We start from the raw sequence: 20,993 nt of genomic DNA on the forward strand, positions 1-20,993 counted from the left end.
GGTCACATACAGTATACACACTAAGAAAGGGTTACATTTAACACGGTGGATGTAAAAATTGTGGTCTCAAATTTGCTCTGAACATTGTAAAGATAATACACCAACCTTACACTTACACGTATTATTCAGAATTGTTCACAGATTATGTAAATAGTTGTAGTGTGATGGCGCTCTAATCAATATATATAATATTGTCTGCACCGCTGAAGGGGTGCTCAGTCCTAGGAATGCACAAATGTAATCTTAAAAGACGGTTCAAGATGGCAACTTATTTGCCTTCAATAGTATTTATTGAAGGCAGTAAGGACACTAGGTCATTTGACAGCAAGAAAGGGCTACAGAACCATTAGTGGAGAAGGACCACACTTCAAAACATGTCAGCAATAAATCACATTTAAGGGAATTAAGATGACATCCCAAACCTTCTCTTTAGATTATGGGGTACTGTAGGCTCACATGCCTTGATCTTTTGCTTAGGTTTCTAAATTCTCAGAAAGTGTTCAGAACGTATTTTGTCAGAGAGAGACTTCAAACAGTATTGACACATTGACATTGGAGGTGGTTACAGTAAATGGTGTACAATTAGAGATCAATGTGGTGATTACACAATTTCAATCCAAACTGAAAAAAACATAATTGAAAGGACCCAGATATTGCTCATAGACATCTAGTCCACCAACCTTACACCATTACTAAAAGGTTAGGTGCTGCTTTGTATAGTTAAGCTTATTGATCTTGTTTATAGCCAATGAGGTTCAAGACACTATTTTCTTTCTATAATCACGTTGTTTTACAGTAAACCAACTCCTCATATCATGTCCCTGATAAGAGAAGTAATATTACCTAGTCGTGCTCTTGGAAAGCTCTGTCTCTATTTGCAATCAGTATAATTATTCCTAACAATAATCATACTGTTAATGCTGGTGAAACCAGGTCACAGAGAGTGAATATACCGTGCTGTTTGTAGATGGGTGGTTTCCTGTAAATGTTGATCCCCTGATCTGAAAGAGCAAAGGGAGAAAGACATAGTCAAAACCACTGGGCACACCACGTAATTTCAACGTGGATAATTGGGGAATATTTGGTTGAGATGTTGATCAATGGGATTACAAGATATATTCACCCACTCAAAAACACAGACAAAAGTTAGTTGAATTTCCAATGTGTTATCACTATGCTTTCAATGATCTAAAAGCACAACCAAATTCCAATGGAAAAACAATGTCTGATTTTTGGTTTAGTTGTCACCCAAATGTCTATCTCCGTGCTTTCAATAATTTAAAAGCAAAGCAAAGTTCAAACGGGAGTACAATGTCAGATATTTTGTTTATCTATACAACAGATTCATGTGTTATCACTGTACATCATCTAATGGCTGAACCAAAAGAACTGGATTGCAGTAGAGATGACATTAAAAGTACATGGCGCAATTGATCAATGTTGTTTGAGATTCTGCACAGATTATTATAGCATAGCTATCTTGAATTAGAACACTTTGTGTGATTACATAAGAAGAAATGTATAGTTACCATCACTTCAAAATGTGGCCATGGATGTGTTACCGATTTTAAAGTTGAATTTTACATTAGTTTGTAAGATAACATTTTACATTCATTTTTAAAGCTGCAATATGTAACTTTTTAGGTGACCCAACCAAATTCACATAGTTATAGATCTGTCATTCTCATTGAAAGCAAGTCTAAGAAGCGATAGATCTGTTCTATGTGTGCTATTTCTATGCTTCCTGTTCTTTAATTTCAGTTTCGTACACCAGCTTCAAACAGCTGAAAATACAATATTTTGGGTTATTGAAAATATATTTCACAGCGGTTGAAATGGTACAATGTTTCTCTACACATTATGTTGCTTATTTTGTCACATAAACTGAAAGTCAGCGAACTATTAGAATTTTAGCAACCAGGAAACTTAACTTTAGGCTATTTACTGTATCACAAAAGTGATAGTGTATTGTTTTGGGTTGTCAACGCAACCAAATATCAACATTTGAAGGAGATCTATCTTCTCCCTAAATAGTTCTATCTGTGCCACTGACTAAAGCGAAAAACTCACCGGGTGGGCGGAGCAAACAGAGCGAGGCGGGTGGAAAGGATGGGACAGGCAGAACAGTGACTGTATGCTAGCAGGATAGTCCATATCTCCAATCATCTTTGCTGATAGCGATGTTGTGTATGAATAAGTGGGTGAATTGGTCTAATTTAGCATATATGGTAAAAAAAAACTCTTTAGCTACTTCTTCCAATTCAAATGAGTTAAAAAAACAGTGAATAATGACAACAAAAAATGTTTTGTGTGACTACAGCGGCAGCAATAAATCACAAAAATCGTGACAGGTTTTAAACGAGCGAGGCGTCATAGAGGACAACCTGCCCACCCAGCTTCGGTTGGGTTATTATAATTCAAAACAATGCATTTTAAAAAAAATCACAGACGCATCGCACGCTCGCCATTGGTGAGTTTAGGCCATAAGTCTGGCTTTAATTCCAGTTTGTCTACAAATTAATCATTGGTACGTTGGATTCACGACTCTATCTCAATCAAACATCAAAGTTAAAGAATAGGATTAAATCAAATCAAATCCAACTTTAAATCATTTCATCTGATTGAGTCTTATTATTTAACTTAGATTTTGAGTTGAGATGGAGTTGAATCCAACATATCAATTATTATTTTGTAGACAAACTGAAATGAAAGCCAGATTAAGTCAGTGGCACAGATGGAACAATCCAATCAGAATATAGAGGCTTCATCTCCTTCAAATGTTGATATTTGGTTGTGTTGACAACCAAATAGATTTCAATCACTAAATATCATACAATTTGAAATCAGCCAAAGCTTAAAACCCTAGGCCTATTGTATTGTCTATTTTATGTTGAATTCTGGGTTGAATTGAAACAACAACTTTTGTTGACTTATATCTAAGCCTAAATTGTGTCATTCAAAAATAAAATAAAATCGAATCAAATTCTATTAGTCACATGGGCCGAATACAACAGGTGTAGGTAGACCTTACAGTGAAATGCTTACTTACAAGCCCCTAACCAACAATGCAGTTGAAAAAACACGAATAAGAAATAAAAGTAACAAGTACAAAATGAGTAAAAAAATCAGTTACAAACAACGCAAAAAAACAAACATATAAATACAATCAGTTAGGAGCACATAAAATGTCAGCCATCTTCTCCGGCACTGTCTCAATCATTGATGATATATGAGGGATAAAGGTGAAATTTTATTTTGCTCTGTTAAACCTACCCTTTGGAATGACTTTGATAGCAATAGTAAATCTATTTTGTTTTTATGATTTTTTTATTCCTATATTTTTTTTTGTACTTTTACCCCTTTTTTGTGATATCCAATTGGTAGTTAGTCTTGTCCCTACAGACTAGGGAGAAGCAAAGGTTGAGAGCCATGCATCCTCTGAAACACAACCCTGCCAAGCCGCACTGCTTCTTGACACACTGCTCACGTAACCCGGAAGCCAGCCGCACCAATGTGTCGGAGGAAACATCGTCCAGCTGGTGACCGAAGTCAGCTTGCAGGCACCCAGCCCACCACCCATCCCGTCCGGCCAAATCCTCCCCTAACCCGGACAATTGTGCACCACCGCATGGGTCTCCCGGGCAAGGCCAGCTGTGACACAGCCTAGGATCAAACCCGGGGCTGGAGTGACACCTCAAGCACTGCAATGAAGTGCCTTAGACCGCTGCGCCACTCGGGAGGCCCTATCTATTTACTTTTTAAGTGGGGATCTATCATCAATCATTCTCACAATAGCACATTGGTAATAGTCAATGACAAATATCATAGCTGGGCTTGGTTAAAACCTTGGATGGGAGACCAAAGACTATGTGTAGACTATGCCCAGCTTATTGTTTGTTTTTCTGGTAGTGGATATAACGCTGAAGGTCTGACATTATTTTAAAGGTACAAATTCAACATATTTTATACAAGGTTTGTCTATGTCAATTTTTTTTAATGTATTTTCCATGTAGAATCCGTGCCACAATACGTCGACAAATGACGTTGAAACAACGTTGATTCAATCAGTTTGTGGTCAGTGTTTTGCATTTCATATATACGTATCAAACACTTTTCCAGTGACACATGAGCCAAAAGCATTATTGAAATGGAAAAAGTGGTAGAGAGAAGTTGAGTGAGAGCAATAAAAAGTCTCAGGTGACCAGTAGCAGTAACAGTGACAGGGTGCGCTCCGTGTATCTCCTACCTGGGAGGTGGAAATGTTTAGGGGTCAGAGAGAGAGGCGGAGTGACCGGCCGGCTCTCTGGCCGTTGGGGTATAGGGGAGCTCCGCCCGCTGGGTGGATCAGTGCCTCCGATGAGAAGAACCAAGAACAAAATGTAAGCAGGGCAACCATGAGGAAATCATAAATTTGGAGAAAGCTAACCTTGCAGAGCCAGACGAGAGTGTCTCTGAGTATTGGATATAGCTGTAAGGTCTGGCATGTGAGATTAGGGTCAAGCATAAAAATGGACGCAAGTGGATGTTACTTTACTCTGGAAGAGTGATCCAGTTTTGAGAACTATTGAAGGATCCTGTATTACCAAATCAATGGATGGGAAAATCATGCAGATGTTGTAGTTAAAGCATACAGCAGACAAGAAGCATACCAGAGCATACAGTATGAACCATATGCAACTCTGCGTTTGGTACAGCTACAGATTCACTCTGTTTGTCCCTATCATAACACAGTAGATGAGGATGAGGACACACCTTAGCATGTAACCAGACAACATCAAAACACAAAAGGCCATAAGACTGATATCATATCTAATATCTAGTTTACCATTTAAAAAACATGTTTTATCCAAAACAATTGTCAGATTAATTCAAACTAGATGGATGCTGAAAAATGTTTATCATCTAACCCTAACCCGTCCCTAATCCTACTAATCTCATTGTCGGTTAGTTAGTCACTAACCAACCATTTTAGTAACATACTGTAGCCATGAGGTAATATGAGACCTAACCAAAGCATGCAGGCCAACCTGGTCTCAGAGCATTTCATATTATTCTGTATGTAATTCCGTAAACTCCATTTAGTATGATATGTTACATTTAGTATGGTAAGTAGTTGAAAAGTTGCTAATTAGCTAAAATTGCCCATGATGAGATTTGAATTCGCAACCTCCGGGTTGCTAGACATTCGCATTATACGCCCATCGATCCACCCTACTTTCATTTTTGCCTTAAGTAACCATCTGCCTTATGTAACCATACCAAACGTAACATCTCATACAATTTTTATTTTACCTTTATTTAACTAGGCAAGTCAGTTAAAAACAAATTCTTATTTTCAATGACGGCCTAGGAACAGTGGGTTAACTGCCTTGTTCAGGGGCAGAACAACCGATTTTTACCTTGTCAGCTCAGGGATTAAATCTTGCAACCTTCCAGTTACTAGTCCAACGCTCTAACCACTAGGCTACCTGCCACCCCATTTGAATGTCCAGGATTTATATTTACTATGTTACGTCTAGTCTATGAGACCAGGCTGTGTAGGCAGACATAATGGGCATTTATCATTAAACAGGCAGAATGTCAGTAATGTGTGGAACATTTCAAAGTTTCCCAATGCTAGAAGGGGAGCCTGAGTGAAAAAGTTTGGGAACCTCTGGTCTAAGTGAACTAGGCTGCATGTCTATATCATGACAGCAGAAGAGACGTCTCTATCCAGTCAATTGGTAAGAAAGGCACAAACATATTGGGGACCAGGCTAGTCAGCTTATGATATTCACTTCACATCAAATGTGCATGGCAACAGTATAAAGTGCCTAGTGGAAGTCCACATACCCCAAGTAAAATAAAAAAATATATAAATGTTTCTGAACTAATTAAAAATAAAACACAAAGATTTCTTGATTGCATAAGTCTTTACACCCCTGAGTTAATACTTGGTGGAAATACCTTTGGACGCAGTGAATCATTTTGAATTCGATTCTACCAACTCTGCACTCTTATGGCAACATATATCCATTGTTTTTGTCAAAATTGCTAAAGCTCAGTAAATTTGGTTGGAAATCATTGATGGACAGAAATATAAAAAAGTAGTCTGAATGTCAAGCAGATTTATGTCAGGAAAAGGACAACTCAGGAAAACTCAACACCTTTTGGAAATCCATTCTGGTGTGTCTTTGGAATTACAATTTTGACAAAAACAATGGATATATAGTATGTTGCCATAAGCGTTGTGCAGAGTTGGTAGAATCAAATTCAAAATCATTCACAGCTGTAATTGCTGCCAAAGGTGCTTTCAACAAGTTTTAACGCTACGGTGTGAAGACACGTTTGTTTTATATTTTAAATTAATTTAGAAAATGTTCTATAATGTTTCTTTCACTTTGAATGTAATCCCTTTCAGATCAAATTTTAAGGCAGCAAAATGTGAAAACTGTGCAAGGGGTGTGTAGACTTTCACTAGGCATTGTATAGGGGCTGAAGAAGATGGTAGGGACATGAGTAGTTTAGCCATAGCGTATGAGGCAGTAAGACTTGAATGAGGTGACACAGCTTGCCTTGGTAGTGGGGAGAGTGGAGGGACCATGGGGACTAGGGCCCTGTCTTACCTTGGCTATGGGGTAGGAAGTGGTGTCTGAAAGGGGAGGTGGGGCGGGAGTCACTATGGCTGTTACTGCACAGGTCAGAGCAGAGCTTCTGCATGCCTGTCAGAGTTTCTGCAGGGGAGGGGAGGGGAGGGGAGGTGAGAGAGGGGAGGGGGGACAGAGCCGGTGGGGAGACACCACCACAGGTAGGGAGGGGAGGGAGATGTGGAGGGGGAGATGTGAGAGAGATGTGGAGGGGAGGTGGAAAAGGAGGAGGGAGGTGTGGAGCCGAGGAAGAAGTAATACAGTCAGTAGACATACCATCACAGATAAAGACAGGGAGGGAGGGAGGGAAGAGGTGGAAGAAAGGTGAGAGAGGAAACAGACCCAGTGGACACACCACCACAGTTAGGAAGGGAGAGAGGAGGAGGGGATGTGAGAGAGGGTGAACAAAAAGAAGGGGTAGAAAATCGGAATCATGTAAAAACTAGAAAACAACAAACTTGGAGGAAAAACTATTTGAGGGAGACGGGGATAAGGAATAAGGAAAAAGTGTATTACGAGATACACCTTCAAATGAAAAAACTGTGTTTATATGAATAGCATTAATAAACTATAAACTATATAAACAGTAGCTTGCACAAGTATTCATCCCTCTTGGCGTTTTTCCTATTTTGCTGCATTAAACCTGTAATTTAAATAGATTTTTATTTGGATGGACATACACAAAACAGTCCAAATTGGTGAAGTGAAATGAAAAAAAGAACTTGTTTAAAAAAATTCAAAGAAATAAAAAACAGAAAAGTGGTGCATGCATATGTATTCACCCCCTTTGCTATGAAGCCCCTAAATAAGATCTGGTGCAACTAATTACCTTTAGAAGTCACATAATTAGTTAAATAAAGTCCACCTGTGTGCAATCTAAGTGTCACATGATCTCAGTATATTTTCATCTGTTCCGAAAGGCCCCAGAGTCTGCAACACCACTATGCAAGGGGCACCACCAAGCAAGTGGCACCATGAAGACCAAGGAGCTCTCCAAATAGGTTAGGGACAAAGTTATGGAGAAGTTCAGATCAGGGTTGGGTTATAAAAAAATATCACAAACTTTGAACATCCCACTGAGCACCATTAAATCCATTACAAAAAAATTGAAAGAATATGGCACCACAGCAAACGTGCCAAGAGAGAGCCGCCCACCAAAACTCACGGACCAGGCAAGAAGGGCATTAATCAGAGAGGCAACAAAGAGACCAAAGGTAACCCTGAAGGAGCTGCAAACCATCACAGTGGAGATTTGAGTATCTGTCCATAGGACCAATTTAAGCCATACATTCCACAGAGCTGGTCTTTACGGAAGAGTGGCCAGAAAGAATAGTTATGGTGAATAGTTATGCACGCTCAAGTTTTCTGTTTTTCTGTGTTATTTCTTGTTTGTTTCACAAGAAAAAATATTTTGTGTTTTCAAAGTGATAGCCATGTTGTGTAAATCAAATGATACAAACGCCCCAAAAATACATTTTAATTCCAGGTAGGAAAATAGGAAAAATGCCAAGGGGGGTGAATACATTCGCAAGCCACTGTACATTAATAGTAAATAAATATTTCATTATTAAATTATTTAACATTTAACATATTCATAAGGAATATTCATTAAAGTTATTAGTGTTACCAGGATGGTCAGTGAAGATGTGAAGAGTAAAGATTAAAGATGACAGCAACAGAGCAGCTGCAGTGGGGAGTTAAGATTAAGGTGTGGTTAAGAAAGAGTGACAGGCATGAATGTTACTCCTGTGAGTTGTGAACAAGTGTTATTATGTTCTTGTCAAAATAGTAAGGGAAGAGTGGAGAGAGGCACTGCCTACTGTATTTATCAGACTATTTTCAATTCTTTCTCCTGTGCAACCTGTAGAGAGTAACAATACAAATCACACATGCTCGCACGCACGCACACATACATAGACACAAATACACACACACACACACACACACACACACACACACACACACACACACACACACACACACACACACACACACACACACACACACACACACACACACACACACACACACTCACTCACCTGGTCTGTGAAAGTGCTGCGGTGAGCGTGACAACGGGGTGTAACTATTGCGATTGTAGACGTGTGATCCGATAGAGCCCTGACTGGTGGACCTCTGGAGGATGCGTTCCCTCATGTCATAGCAGCCCTAACAGGGACAACACAGTGACCTCACCTGCCAATCACTGTCAATCCAAGAGCTTCTCTTCATTATCAGTTACAGAAGCTGTCTCTCTGCAACAAAATTAAGTTATTCTATTCTATTCCTCCTGAACGCTAAACAAGAGTATTATGGTGTAATGCGGTACTGAGATGCAATGTTCTTTTTTTACTTTCAAGTTTTGTTTTTGAAGCAGATGGAATTACATCGTAGCCACAGTCCCACTGTCAAGTAAAGATTAATATAAATCAAATCACTGACTGTCTTGACACAGGCACTCACCTCAGCAGATGGTGTAGGTGACATGTTTCTTGAGGACTGAAAAAGAAAAAAATCTACTAATATCAACATCCAACATTACCATACTATTAGAAGAGACACACCAAAACCATGTACCACCAATGATAATAATTGGGTGCCTTACCTTGTCGTCTGGCATGGGGGAACGCTCCCTTCTCGCAGTATGGAGCTGTGGACACAGAAGGTGACTCAGCAAACTGAATGTGAAAGGATTTACACTAGACTAAACATGAAATGTGCACTAAAAGTGTCAGCCTTCCACCCTGCAACAACAGACATACTTTCCAAGGTGGAAAGATGGAAGAAAGATGACTTATGATAGTATGATTTATGCATCACAGACGTTTTCTTTCACAGATTGTAACTTCAGAATGCAGGCTCATTCATTTTTACATGATGCGTCACACACACACACACACACACACACACACACACACACACACACACACACACACACACACACACACACACACACACACACACACACACACACACACACACACACGCAAACACACACAGACATTCATGCATGGTTGCACTCTAATTACCTCTCCCACACTCTCCCTCCTCTCCTCCCTCTCATCCAGGGACATGGTGTACAAAGGCTCATAGGTAATCAGATCAGGGTGCTCTATGTCATAAATTGCTTTGACTTTGGGAATGGCGGCTAGGTCCCTGTAATCAAGGATCTCATTGTCTACTTTTGCCTAGGGACACAGACAGACAGGTAGACAGACAGATCGACACATACATAGAGACAGAGCGAGAGAGGTTATACACAACTAAAAGCACACATCTACTGAGACAGGTTAACACTAGCAAGTATTAGTGGTCAGTAGGGTTGCAAAATTTCTTGAACAGCAAAATTCTCAGGTTTTCCAGAAATCCCATTTGGAGGATTTACAGATTTGCTGCCTATTCCCTCCTGACTGAATCTTCCAACCAGGATTTCTGGAATACATGGGAATTTTGGGAAAGTTACAATCAATTTGCAACGGTCTATAGAATAACTATTAGGGAGTCTGATAAGCCTAGGGCCCCTTCTGTTTTACATGAAGTGAGGATTGGCAGTAAGGGTACAGCAACATGAACAATGTAAGGGGGAACAGAAAATCTATGTACATGTAAGAAAAAGGACTAAGACAAAGTTTACACAGGGAGTCACAATTTATTTTAAGCTTTGTTAGGGGAGAAGTGGCCTAAATTCTAAAAATAAAACCAGCACATCCAGCCCAGTATGTGTGTGAGGGTAGATGTACATTTGCCTGGCTACCCAGACACCTTGCTCAGGCCAAACGCTATGCCACGCCCATAGACGTTAGTTTATTCTCTGCAATGAGTCTGGATTTTAGTACCTCCCCGACCCTTCACCGAATGCGAAGCACATTCGGGGCCGTCTGGTTGGGCCAGAACACATGTGGGTAAAGCATCCGGTTTTAAAATTCATCCTTTGCTTTAATACTTGGTTAGAGACCATCCAATCGCTGATTACTTTGTTTTGTACAACACCCCTCGTGCCCCTCCTCACCACAAACTACTTCAATGATAGCAGTCTCAGACTAAAGTATGTAGCAGAGCAGTGGAATAATTTAGTGTGAGTTGTCAGGCAAGATATACGGTAGATAGAACTCACATATATGGTATGACCCGGTGAGCCAGGTATGCTTGAACCAGGTCTGGAACAGATACTCTCGGACGACGACCTCGAAGGCTGCAAGAAGAGAACTGTTGGTTACATTATTGAACAGAAATGTGATATGTCAAGACAACATCTCTCGGTACAAGTTCAAGGGCATCTCTGGACTAGCTTTAAGTTATCTTTCAGTTGGCTCATGTCATCTCATCCTTTTTCAATCCGTATTGCAGGAAATTCAAGAGGCAGTCCCAACCAGGACTCGAACACGGGTCCAGTGACACCTGTCCGTATCTCTTACTGTTACACCAAGAGATCCTAACCTCTTGACGAGGTTGCTAGGTGTTGGGTTAAAGTTGCTACAGCATTATGTTTGCCTCCATTGCAAATGATGAGTGAAATACACTACATGACCAGTAGTATGTGGACACCTGCTAGTCGAACATCTTATTCCAAAATCATGGGCATTAATATGGAGTCGGTCCCCGCTTTGGTCCTATAACAGCCTCCACTCTCCTGAGAAGGCTTTCCACTAGATGTTGGAACATTGAGGCGGGGACTTTCTTCCATTCAGGGATAAGAGCATTAGTGAGATCGGTCACTGAAGTTGGGCGATTAGGCCTGGCTCGCAGTCAGCGTTCCAATTCATCCCAAAGTTGTTAGATGGGGTTGAGGTCAGGTCTCTGTGCAGATCAGTCAAGTTCTTCCACACCGATCTCGACAAATAATTTCTGTATGGACCTCGCTTGTGCATGAGGGCATTGTGCTGAAACAGAAAAGGGCCTTCCCCAAACTGTTGCCACAAAGTTGGAAGTACAGAATCGTCTAGAATGTCATTGCATGCTGTAACGTTCAGATTTCCCTTCACTGGAATTAAGGGGCCTACCTCGAACCATGAAAAACAGCCCCAGACCATTCCTCCTCCATCAAACTTTACAGTTGGCACTATGCATTCGGACAGGTAGCGTTTTCCTGGCATCCGCCAAACCCAGTTTCGTCCGTCGGACTGCCAGATGGTGAAGCGTGATTCATCACTCCAGAGAACGCATTTCCACTGCTCCAAAGTCCAGTGGTGGCGAGCTTCACACCAGTCCTGCCGTTGCTTGGCATTGTGATCTTACTCTTGTGTGCAGCTGCTCGGCCATGGAAACCCATTTCATGAAGCTCCCGAAAAACAGTTATTGTGCTGACATTGCTTCCAGAGGTAGTTTTGAACTCGGTAGTGAGTGTTGCAACCGAGGACAGACGATTTTTACACACTACACGCTTCAGCAATCGCCGGTCCCGTTCTGTGAGCTTGTCTGGCCTTACAGTCACTGAGCTCTTCAGTAAGGCCATTCTACTGCCAATGTTTGTCTATGGAGATTGCAGGTTTGTTTGATTTTATATTCCTGTCAACAACTGGTGTGGCTGAAATAGCCGAATCCACTAATTGGAAGAGGTGTCCACATATTTTTGTATGTATAGTGTATGTCAACTCAGTCAACTCAGACACCTAGTTCAACACCTAACTTTGTATTAGAAATTCCATGAGAAGATGTTTTATTGTCACATACACCAGATACTACGTGCAGTGAAATGTGTTGTTGTACAGGGTCAGCCATAGTAGTACGGCACTCCTGTAGCAAATTAGGATTAAGTCCCTTGCTCAAGTGCACATTGACAGATTGTTTACCTTGTTGGCTCGGGAATTCGAACCAACGACCTTTCAGGTACAGGCCCAGCCCTAGATTACATCTTTAAATAAAATACAAACACATAATCTCGCAATGTCGTCAATAATTTGCCTCTTGCAAAGTGAATGACAGCATTTTCTTTGTGACTTAATAATGTCCTTAATACTGTAAATACCACATGCCTTCGAATGGGAAATGCAGAATTCAGATGGAAACAACAGTCCTGAATTCATGTATTGATTGAATGCAGCCATTGACATGAAACATGTTTTCACAACCACATGGTTACTATAAATGGGGTCTTTTTACCCCTTTTTCTCCCCAATTGGTAGTTACAGTCTTGTCCCATCGCTGCAACTCCCGTACGGACTCGGGAGAGGAGAAGGTCGAGATCCATACGTCCTCTGAAACATGACCCCACCAAACCGCACTGCTTCTTGACACACTGCTAGCTTAACCCAGAAGCTAGCTGCACCAATGTGTCGGAGGAAACACCGTACACCTTGCAACTTGCAACTTTGTCAGTGTGCATGTGCCCGGCCCGCCACAGGAGTCACTAGAGTGCGATGGGACAAGGACATCCTGGCCGGTGAAACCCTCCCCTAACCCAGACGATGCCTGGCCAATTGTGCACCGCCTCATGCAGTGCCTTAGACCGCTGCGCCACTCAGGAGGCCTTAAATGGGGTATTTTTAAAGAGAGTAGTTTGTGTGAAAACAACCATTAATTTATTGTTTGACATTTATCTGCATGGTTTGAATTACAAGTGGGCTGGGCACCCCCATAACAAATTGGATGCCCCCAAGAGCCATTGGGCATCCACAAGAGTCAATGTATAATTTGAACACTGTTCATGTCTACTCCACAAATATGTCTTTGTCTTTAGCCCATGCTCCTTCTACATGAGGGCGATACAGGTGTATGAGATGTAATGTGCAAATGTGTGTAGCATTTTAACAATGCAGGCTGGCTCCAGCAGGGGGCAGCACACAGCGCATCATGTCCTATGACCTATGCAACATCATGGAGAAAGTAAAACAGGATGATGCCATTGCATAGTCAATAGCGAATACAGTACCTGCCTTTCTGTTTTTTGGAGGAGTAATAGTGACGGAGGTAACAGCTGTGGAGGAAGGGAAGGGAGAGGGGGGATTCACAGGAAGTCACACACACATGGGCTCTCCAACCTGACTTAGATGCAGCCCATTCAGCTGGCCAGATCACAGTCACCAAGGTTGGGGTCAATCCCATTTCAATTCAGTCAATTCTGGAAGTAAACTGGCATTTTAATTCCAATTCCATTTATTCTCAATGCTTTCCTATTAGAACATTTATGTTTTTTTATCAACGCTTTCCAATGAGAAAATGTCTGCTTACTTTCTGAATTGACTGAATTGAAATGGAATTGACCCAAGATCTGTAGGTCACACGCACACAACCACCACAGAGCAAAGGACACACACACACTACATACACCGGTAGACATATGATTAAAGGGGAAGAGAGGCATACCGTAGGTGTCTGTGTGATCACTGAATGATCACTCCCTACCCCTTCCCTTTGGCTCTAACCCTTTGATGTTTTCAGACCTGTGGTGTCTGGGTAGGTATAAGCAGTGTAGTGATGGATTTTCCACCATATTACTTACACCAAACAAATCTGCAAACAGGTTTGGGGCCAAGGGGAAGGGATATAGGGGGGAAATTAGGAGTGGCTGACACAGAAGAGACACTTGCACAACGCAAACAAGGTCAAGGTACAAGAGGCCAGATATATTTCCTACCCGTTCCCTATGTCTTTCCTCTGTTCTGGTTGTGTTCTTACAGCCAGGGTGCCACACTGTTGATCCTGTGGAAGAGAACAGAGACAGATGGTATTAGAGAACAAAGACAACCAAACCTAACCTGGTTCAAGATCTGTTTGTGCTCTCTTGCCAACATTTATGGTCAAACCTTAGAGTTGGCAATACAGCAGATCAGCGACCAGGCTAAACCAACCCAGCTATACCGTAATAACCCTTAAAATGCTCCAGTTATAACTTCAGCCCATCTAGCTACTCACCTTGCAGGTACATCTCTTCTCCTTCTGTGAACATCTGGTTGCACCTGCTGCATCGTGCACAGCTGGGGTGATAGTGTTTGTCCCCTGCCTGGAAACACACACAGAGATATAATTTACATTTTTGTCATTTAGCAGACACTCTTATCCAGAGCAACTGACAGGAGAAAATAGAGTTAAGTGACTTATTGAAGGGCACATCAGCAGATGTTTCACCTAGTCGGCCCGGGGATTCAAACTAGTGACCTTGTGTCACGACTTCCGCCGAAGTTGGTCCCTCTCCTTATTCGGGCGGCATTCGAAGTTGCCGACCTTCTAGCCATCGCTGATCCTCTTTTCATTTTCCTTTGGTTTTGTCTTGTCTTGTATCACACCTGTTTCCAATCCCATTCATTACATGTGGTGTGTTTAACCCTCTGTTCCCCCTCATTGTCCTTGTCGGTGATTGTTTGTTTGTAAGCTTTGTGCAAGATGTGTTCCAGTGTGCGACGGGTTTTGTACCCATTTGTATTATTTTGTATATTTTTGGTTTATGGAGTTTTGAGCACTTATTAAACTGCTCCGTTTTATACCAAGTTCGATCTCCTGCGCCTGACTTCCCTGCCACCAGCACGCACCCTTCATACAGAGAGAATTAGTCTCTTCCTTATTGACTCTCCTGCGTTTCCCGTGGTGCTGGGCCTACCCTGGTTAGCTTGTCATATCCCCACTGTTTGTTGGCCACAAGGGGTGGTCGCGAGAGTGCTCAGGTAGGTGTTATGGGGTTTCCGTTGGTGCTACTACGGTGGAGAGTCCAGACCAGGTCTCCATCGTGCACATTCCCCCTGAATATGCCGATTTGGCTCTCGCCTTCTCCAAAAAGAAGGCGACTCAATTACCACCTCATCGACGGGGCGATTGTGCGATAGAGCTCCTGGTAGACGTTGCACTTCCCAGGAGTCACGCATATCCCCTCTCACAGGCGGAGACGGAGGCTATGGAAACATATGTCTCCAAATCCCTGCGTCAGGGGTACATTCGGTCCTCCACTTCACCCGCCTCCTCGAGTTTCTTTTTGTGAAGGAGGGAGGTCTGCGCCCGTGTATTGACTATCGGTGTCTGAACCAGATCACTGTGAGGTATAGTTACCCGCTACCTCTCATAGCCACAGCGATAGAGTCAATGCACGGGGTGCGCTTCTTTACCAAATTAGATCTCAGGAGCACTTACAACCTGGTGCGTATCGAGAGGGAGACGAGTGGAAGATGGCGTTCAGTACCACCTCTGGGCACAATGAGTACCTCGTCATGCCGTACGGGTTGATGAATGCGCCATCAGTCTTCCAAGCCTTTGTAGACGAGATTTTCAGGGACCTGCATGGGCAGGGTGTAGTGGTGTATACTGATGACATTTTGATATACTCCGCTACACGCGCCGAGCATGTGTCCTGGTGCGCAGAGTGCTTGGTCGCATGTTGGAGCATGACCTGTACGTCAAGGTTGAGAAATGCCTGTTCTTCCAACAGTCCGTCTCCTTCCTAGGGTATCGCATTTCCACCTCAGGGGTGGAGATGGAGAGTGACCGCATTGCAGCCATGTGTAATTGGCCGACTCCCACCATGGTAAAGGAGGCGCAGCGGTTCTTAGGGTTTGCAAACTACTACCGGAGGTTTATCCAGGGTTTTGGTCAGGTAGTGGCTCCCATTACCTCACTGCTGAAGGGGGGCCCGGGGCGCTTGCAGTGGACGGACAGGGCTTTTAGTCACCTGAGGGTTCTGTTTACCTCGGCTTCCGTGCTGGCCCATCCGGACCCCTCTTTGGCGTTCATAGTGGAGGTGGACGCGTCCGAGGCTGGGATAGGAGCTGTGCTCTCTCAGCGCTCGGGTACACACCAAAGCTCCGTCCCTGTGCCTTCTTCTCGAAGAAGCTCAGCCCGGCGGAGCGAAACTATGACATGGGGGACCGGAAGTTGGTGGCTGTCGTCAAGGGCTTGAAGGTGTGGAGACATTGGCTTGAGGGGGCTAGACACCCTTTTCTCATCTGGACTGACCACCGCAACCTGGAGTACATCCGGGCAGCGAGGAGACTGAACCCTTGGCAGGCGAGGTGGGCCATGTTTTCACCCGTTTTGTGTTTACCCTTTCTTACAGACCAGGCTCCCAAAACGCGAAGGCAGACGCATTGTCCCGGCTGTATGACACAGAGGAGCGGCCCCTGGATCCCACTCCCATACTCCCCACCTCCTGCCTGGTGGTCCCGGTAGTGTGGGAGCTGGACACGGACATTGAGCAGGCGCAACGTGCAGAGCCCGATCCCGTCCAGTGTCCCGCTGGGCGTCTGTACGTCCCGTCTGCTGTTCGTGACCGGTTGATCTATTGGGCCCACATGTCACCCTCCTCTGGTCATCCTGGGATCGGTCAGACAGTGCGCTGTTTGAGCGGGAGGTACTGATGGCCTACCTTGGCTAAGGACGTGAGGGTTTATGTTTCCTCCTGCTCGGTGTGTGCCCAGTGTAAGGCTCCTAGGCACCTGCCCAGAGGTAAGCTACACCCCTTACCCATTCCAAAGCGGCCTTGGTCACACCTGTTGGTGGATTTTCTTACTGATCTTCCACTCCCGATTACTGTATTAACCCCTCGTTTCATGTGTCTCTCCTCAGGCCGGTGGTGGCTGGCCCACTCCAGGAGTGGTGCGGGAGGTTGCGCCTTCTTCACCACACTGTCTGTGTGGGTGGACCATTTCAGTTTGTCCGTGATGTGTACGCCAAGGAACTTAAAACATTCCACCTTTTCCACTACAGTCCCGTCGATGTGGATAGGGGAGGTGCTCCCTTTGCTGTTTCCTGAAGTCCACTATCATCTCCTTTGTTTTGTTGACGTTGAGTGAGACGTTGTTTTCCTGACACCACACTCTGAGTGCCTTCACTTCCTCCCTGTAGGCTGTCTTGTCGTTGTTGGGAATCAAGCCCACTACTGTTATGTCATCTGCAAACTTGATGATTGAGTTGGAGGCGTGCATGGCCACGCAGTCATGGGTGAACAGGGAGTACAGGAGGGGGCTGAGTATGCAGCCTTGTGGGGCCCCAGTGTTGAGGATCAGCGAAGTGGACATGCTGTTTCCTACCTTCACCACCTGGGAGGCGGCCCGTCAGAAAGTCCAGGACCCAGTTACACAGGGCGGGGTTGAGACCCAGGGCCTTAAGCTTAACAATGAGCTTGGAGGGTACTATAGTGTTGAATGCTGAGCTGTAGTCAATGAACAGCACTCTTACATAGGTATTTCTCTTGTCCAGATAGGATAGGGCAGTGTGCAGTGTGATGGCGATTGCATTGTCTGTGGAACTTTTGGGGCAGAGGTGAAGTGGAGGTGATATGATCCTTGACTTGTCTCTCAAAGTACTTCATGATGACAGAAGTGAGTGCTATGGGGCGATAGTCGTTTAGTTCAGATATCTTTGCCTTCTTTGGTACAGGAACAATGGTGGCCATCTTGAAGCATGTGGGGACAGCAGACTGGGATAGGGAGTGATTGAAAATGTCTGTAAGCACACCAGCCAGCTGGTCTTCGCATGCTCTGAGGATGCCTCTAGGGATGCCATCTGGGCCAGCAGCCCTGCGAGGGTTAACACGTTTAAATGTCTTACACATGTTGGCCACGGGGAAGGAGTCCTTGGTAGTGGGCTGCGTCGGTGGCACTGTATTATCCAAAAAGCAGGCAAAGCAGGTGTTTAGTTTGTCTGGAAGCAAGATGTCGGTGTCCGTGATGTGGCTCGTTTTCTCTTTGTATTCCGTAATTGCCTGTAGACCCTGCCACACAAGTCTCGTGTCTGAGCCATTGAATTGCGACTCCACTTAGTCCCTATACCGACATTTCGCTTAAAGGAATAACTACACTGTTTATATTCGGCGATATTTCCTGACATCTTTCCATGGTTTAATGCGGTGGCTCACTCTTTCAGTTATGCGCGAATGCCTCCATCTATCCACGGTTTCTGGTTAGGGTAGGTTTTAATAGCCACATTGGATACAACATCTCCAATGCACTTCCTGATAAACTCATTCACTGGGTCAGCGTATAAATCCATGTTATTCTCTGAGGCTTCCTGGAACATTTACCAGTCCACTTGATCAAAACAATCTTGAAGCGTGGATTCCGATTGGTCAGACCAGTGTTGAATGGTTCTCATCACAGGTACATCCTGTTTGAGTTTCTGCCTATACAGTGAAGGAAAAAAGTATTTGATCCCCTGCTGATTTTGTATGTTTGCCCACTGACAAAGAAATGATCAGTCAATAATTTTAATGGTAGGTTTATTTGAACAGTGAGAGACAGAATAACATCATCAAATCCAGAAAAACGTATGTCAAGAATGTTATAAGTTGATTTGCATTTTAATGAAGGAAATAAGCAGGGGATCAAAGACTTTTTCCCCTCACTGTAGGACGGTAGTAGCAAGATGGAGTCATGGTTGGATTTGCCGAAGGGAGGGCGGGGGAGTGCTTTGTATGCATCGCAGAAGTTAGAGTAGCAGTGGTCCAGTGTATAGCCTGCTCGAGTGCTACAGTCAATGTGCTGGTAGAATTTAGGGAGCCTTGTTCTCAAATTAGCTTTGGTGGTGCCGGCCCAGCCGGCTCACGCCGGCCCTCACTTTCATTGCACCACGGGGTGTGTTCAGAGAAAACCCTCTGACATGCGCGTGGGTTAGACTCCTTGTTCCATGTTTCAAGACGGGTCGGGTGGGTTGCCGACATCGCCACTGACCCCTGGCACCAGTTTACGTGAGCCGATCTCCACCCTGGCGACTCAACTTGGTCGGGTGTGCACTGAGGACAGTCCGACCCGGTTGACAGTCGCGCCGGGGGCAACGGGCTCCGTGTCCCCCTGCAGGGGTACATGATGCAGCGGGTACTACGTCCTCGGCCCTGGGAAGCGGCGAGTACGGAGCAGGGACGCTGTAAAGCTCACGGCTGAAACCGGTAGCCACCTTCACCCCAAGACCTTCCAAGCCGACCCAGAGCCGGTCGCGACGCACCGCTGACGGAGAAAATGCGCCCGGCGGGGGCCGAGCCTGACCGGGGGTCAGTCCCACGAGGGGATCCGACCACACTGGAATGGCCAACCCTGACCCGCCGAGTTGAATCCTCCGGGCAGACTGCGCGGACCCCACCCATTTACCTCTCAACGATTTCACGCCCTCTTGAACTCTCTCTTCAAAGTTCTTTTCAACTTTCCCTTACGGTACTTGTCGACTAACGGTCTTGTGCCAGTATTTAGCCTTAGATGGAGTTTACCACCCGCTTTGGGCTGCATTCCCAAGCAACCCGACTCCGAGAAGACCGGACCCCGGTGCGACGGGGGCCGTTACCGGCCTCACACCGTTTCTTTTCCTCTGCTTAGTAATATGCTTAAATTCAGCGGGTTGTCTTGTCTGATCTGAGGTCATAGTCAACGTAAATGGAGTGTAGCCGGGCGCCCGGGCTCACCTTCTCAATCCGGTTCAAGACTGCGTTCGGAGCTCTGCGGCCCAAACCTAACCCCGAGCACTACCCCGAGAATCGCATGCGTAATGTGGGCAGCACGGAAAGACAGAGTCCACCAGCAGCCGCTCCCGACCATGCGGGGAACGTGGGCTCCTCCCACCGAGGCGGGAAGGGAAAGGAAGGGCACAAGGGGGAGAGGAGAGAGAGCCGAGGCCCCTCCTCAACCCTCCCACCGAGCCGTCCTGGTCTGCACGGTGGCGGCCTGCGACTGCCCCAGCCACGGAAACCCGGAGGTTCCGATTGATGGCAAAGCGACCCTTAGACAGTGCGTTCGAAGTGTCGATGATCAATGTGTCCTGCAATTCACATTAGTTCTCGCAGCTAGCTGCGTTCTTCATCCACGCACAAGTCGAGTGATCCACCGCTAAGAGTTGTACTCTTGTTTTTTTGTTGTACGCAGAGGCTAGTGGCTAGGCAGGGTTGGGGAGGTTGCCCTCCTTTCCCCCGCCTGCCCTTCGCCAGAGCGAGAGGCCACAGTTCACAGACAAATAGGTTTAAGGCTAGAGGGGCCTCCGGGTGCTCCGCCGCCGCCATTGGTGAAGCGCCGGGAGGGCTGGCGAGACATTAAACCCCCGCCTGTGCCGGGGCGCAGAGCGGTTGACTGGGTTCCCAGCATACTGGGCGATACTCAAGCCGTGTAAAAATGGGAGACCATGTCGGGAAGTCCCGGTTCACCGGACACCGCCAGTCCCCTTCGGTAGCGGCCGACTCACCTGCCCACAGGTGCGCCATGTGGCCGTGGCTAACGGGGAAAGGGGATGGAGCCAGTCGGGTGCAACACAGCTTCTTAAGGCTAGGGGGCACTATTTTGAAAAGTGTGCCCAAAGCAAACTGCCTGCTACTCAGGCCCAGAAGCTAGGATATGCATATAAATAGATTTGGATAGAAAACACTCTAAAGTTTCTAAACCTGTTAAAATTACGTCTGTGAGTATAACATAACTTATTTGGCAGGCGAAACCCCGAGGACAAACCATCCAGGATTTTTTCTTTTGAGGTCTCTCT

General features: G+C 44.9%; 1 protein-coding gene and 1 pseudogene across 3 annotated transcripts in view; both read right to left on the bottom strand.

Annotated features, from left to right (window-relative positions):
• The window catches only part of ablim1a (actin binding LIM protein 1a), a 136,708-nt gene that overhangs the window by 18,283 nt on the left and 97,432 nt on the right, over window positions 1-20,993 (bottom strand). For all 3 annotated transcript variants that reach the window (XM_045700646.2, XM_045700644.2, XM_014154405.3), the window contains exons 7-16: window positions 14,475-14,562; window positions 14,197-14,261; window positions 10,738-10,815; window positions 9,653-9,811; window positions 9,229-9,273; window positions 9,087-9,122; window positions 8,666-8,792; window positions 6,606-6,713; window positions 4,247-4,351; window positions 954-1,001 (exon numbers count right to left, since the gene is read on the bottom strand). In XM_045700646.2, coding sequence (XP_045556602.2) covers window positions 954-1,001; window positions 4,247-4,351; window positions 6,606-6,713; window positions 8,666-8,792; window positions 9,087-9,122; window positions 9,229-9,273; window positions 9,653-9,811; window positions 10,738-10,815; window positions 14,197-14,261; window positions 14,475-14,562 — 859 coding nt within the window. The remainder of the gene's footprint in view (window positions 1-953; window positions 1,002-4,246; window positions 4,352-6,605; window positions 6,714-8,665; window positions 8,793-9,086; window positions 9,123-9,228; window positions 9,274-9,652; window positions 9,812-10,737; window positions 10,816-14,196; window positions 14,262-14,474; window positions 14,563-20,993) is intronic.
• On the bottom strand, window positions 20,242-20,362 carry LOC123728811 (uncharacterized; annotated as a pseudogene).

Source organism: Salmo salar, chromosome 18, assembly GCF_965601325.2.
Source record: "Salmo salar chromosome 18, fSalSal1, whole genome shotgun sequence".
Taxonomy (NCBI): Eukaryota; Metazoa; Chordata; class Actinopteri; order Salmoniformes; family Salmonidae; genus Salmo; species Salmo salar.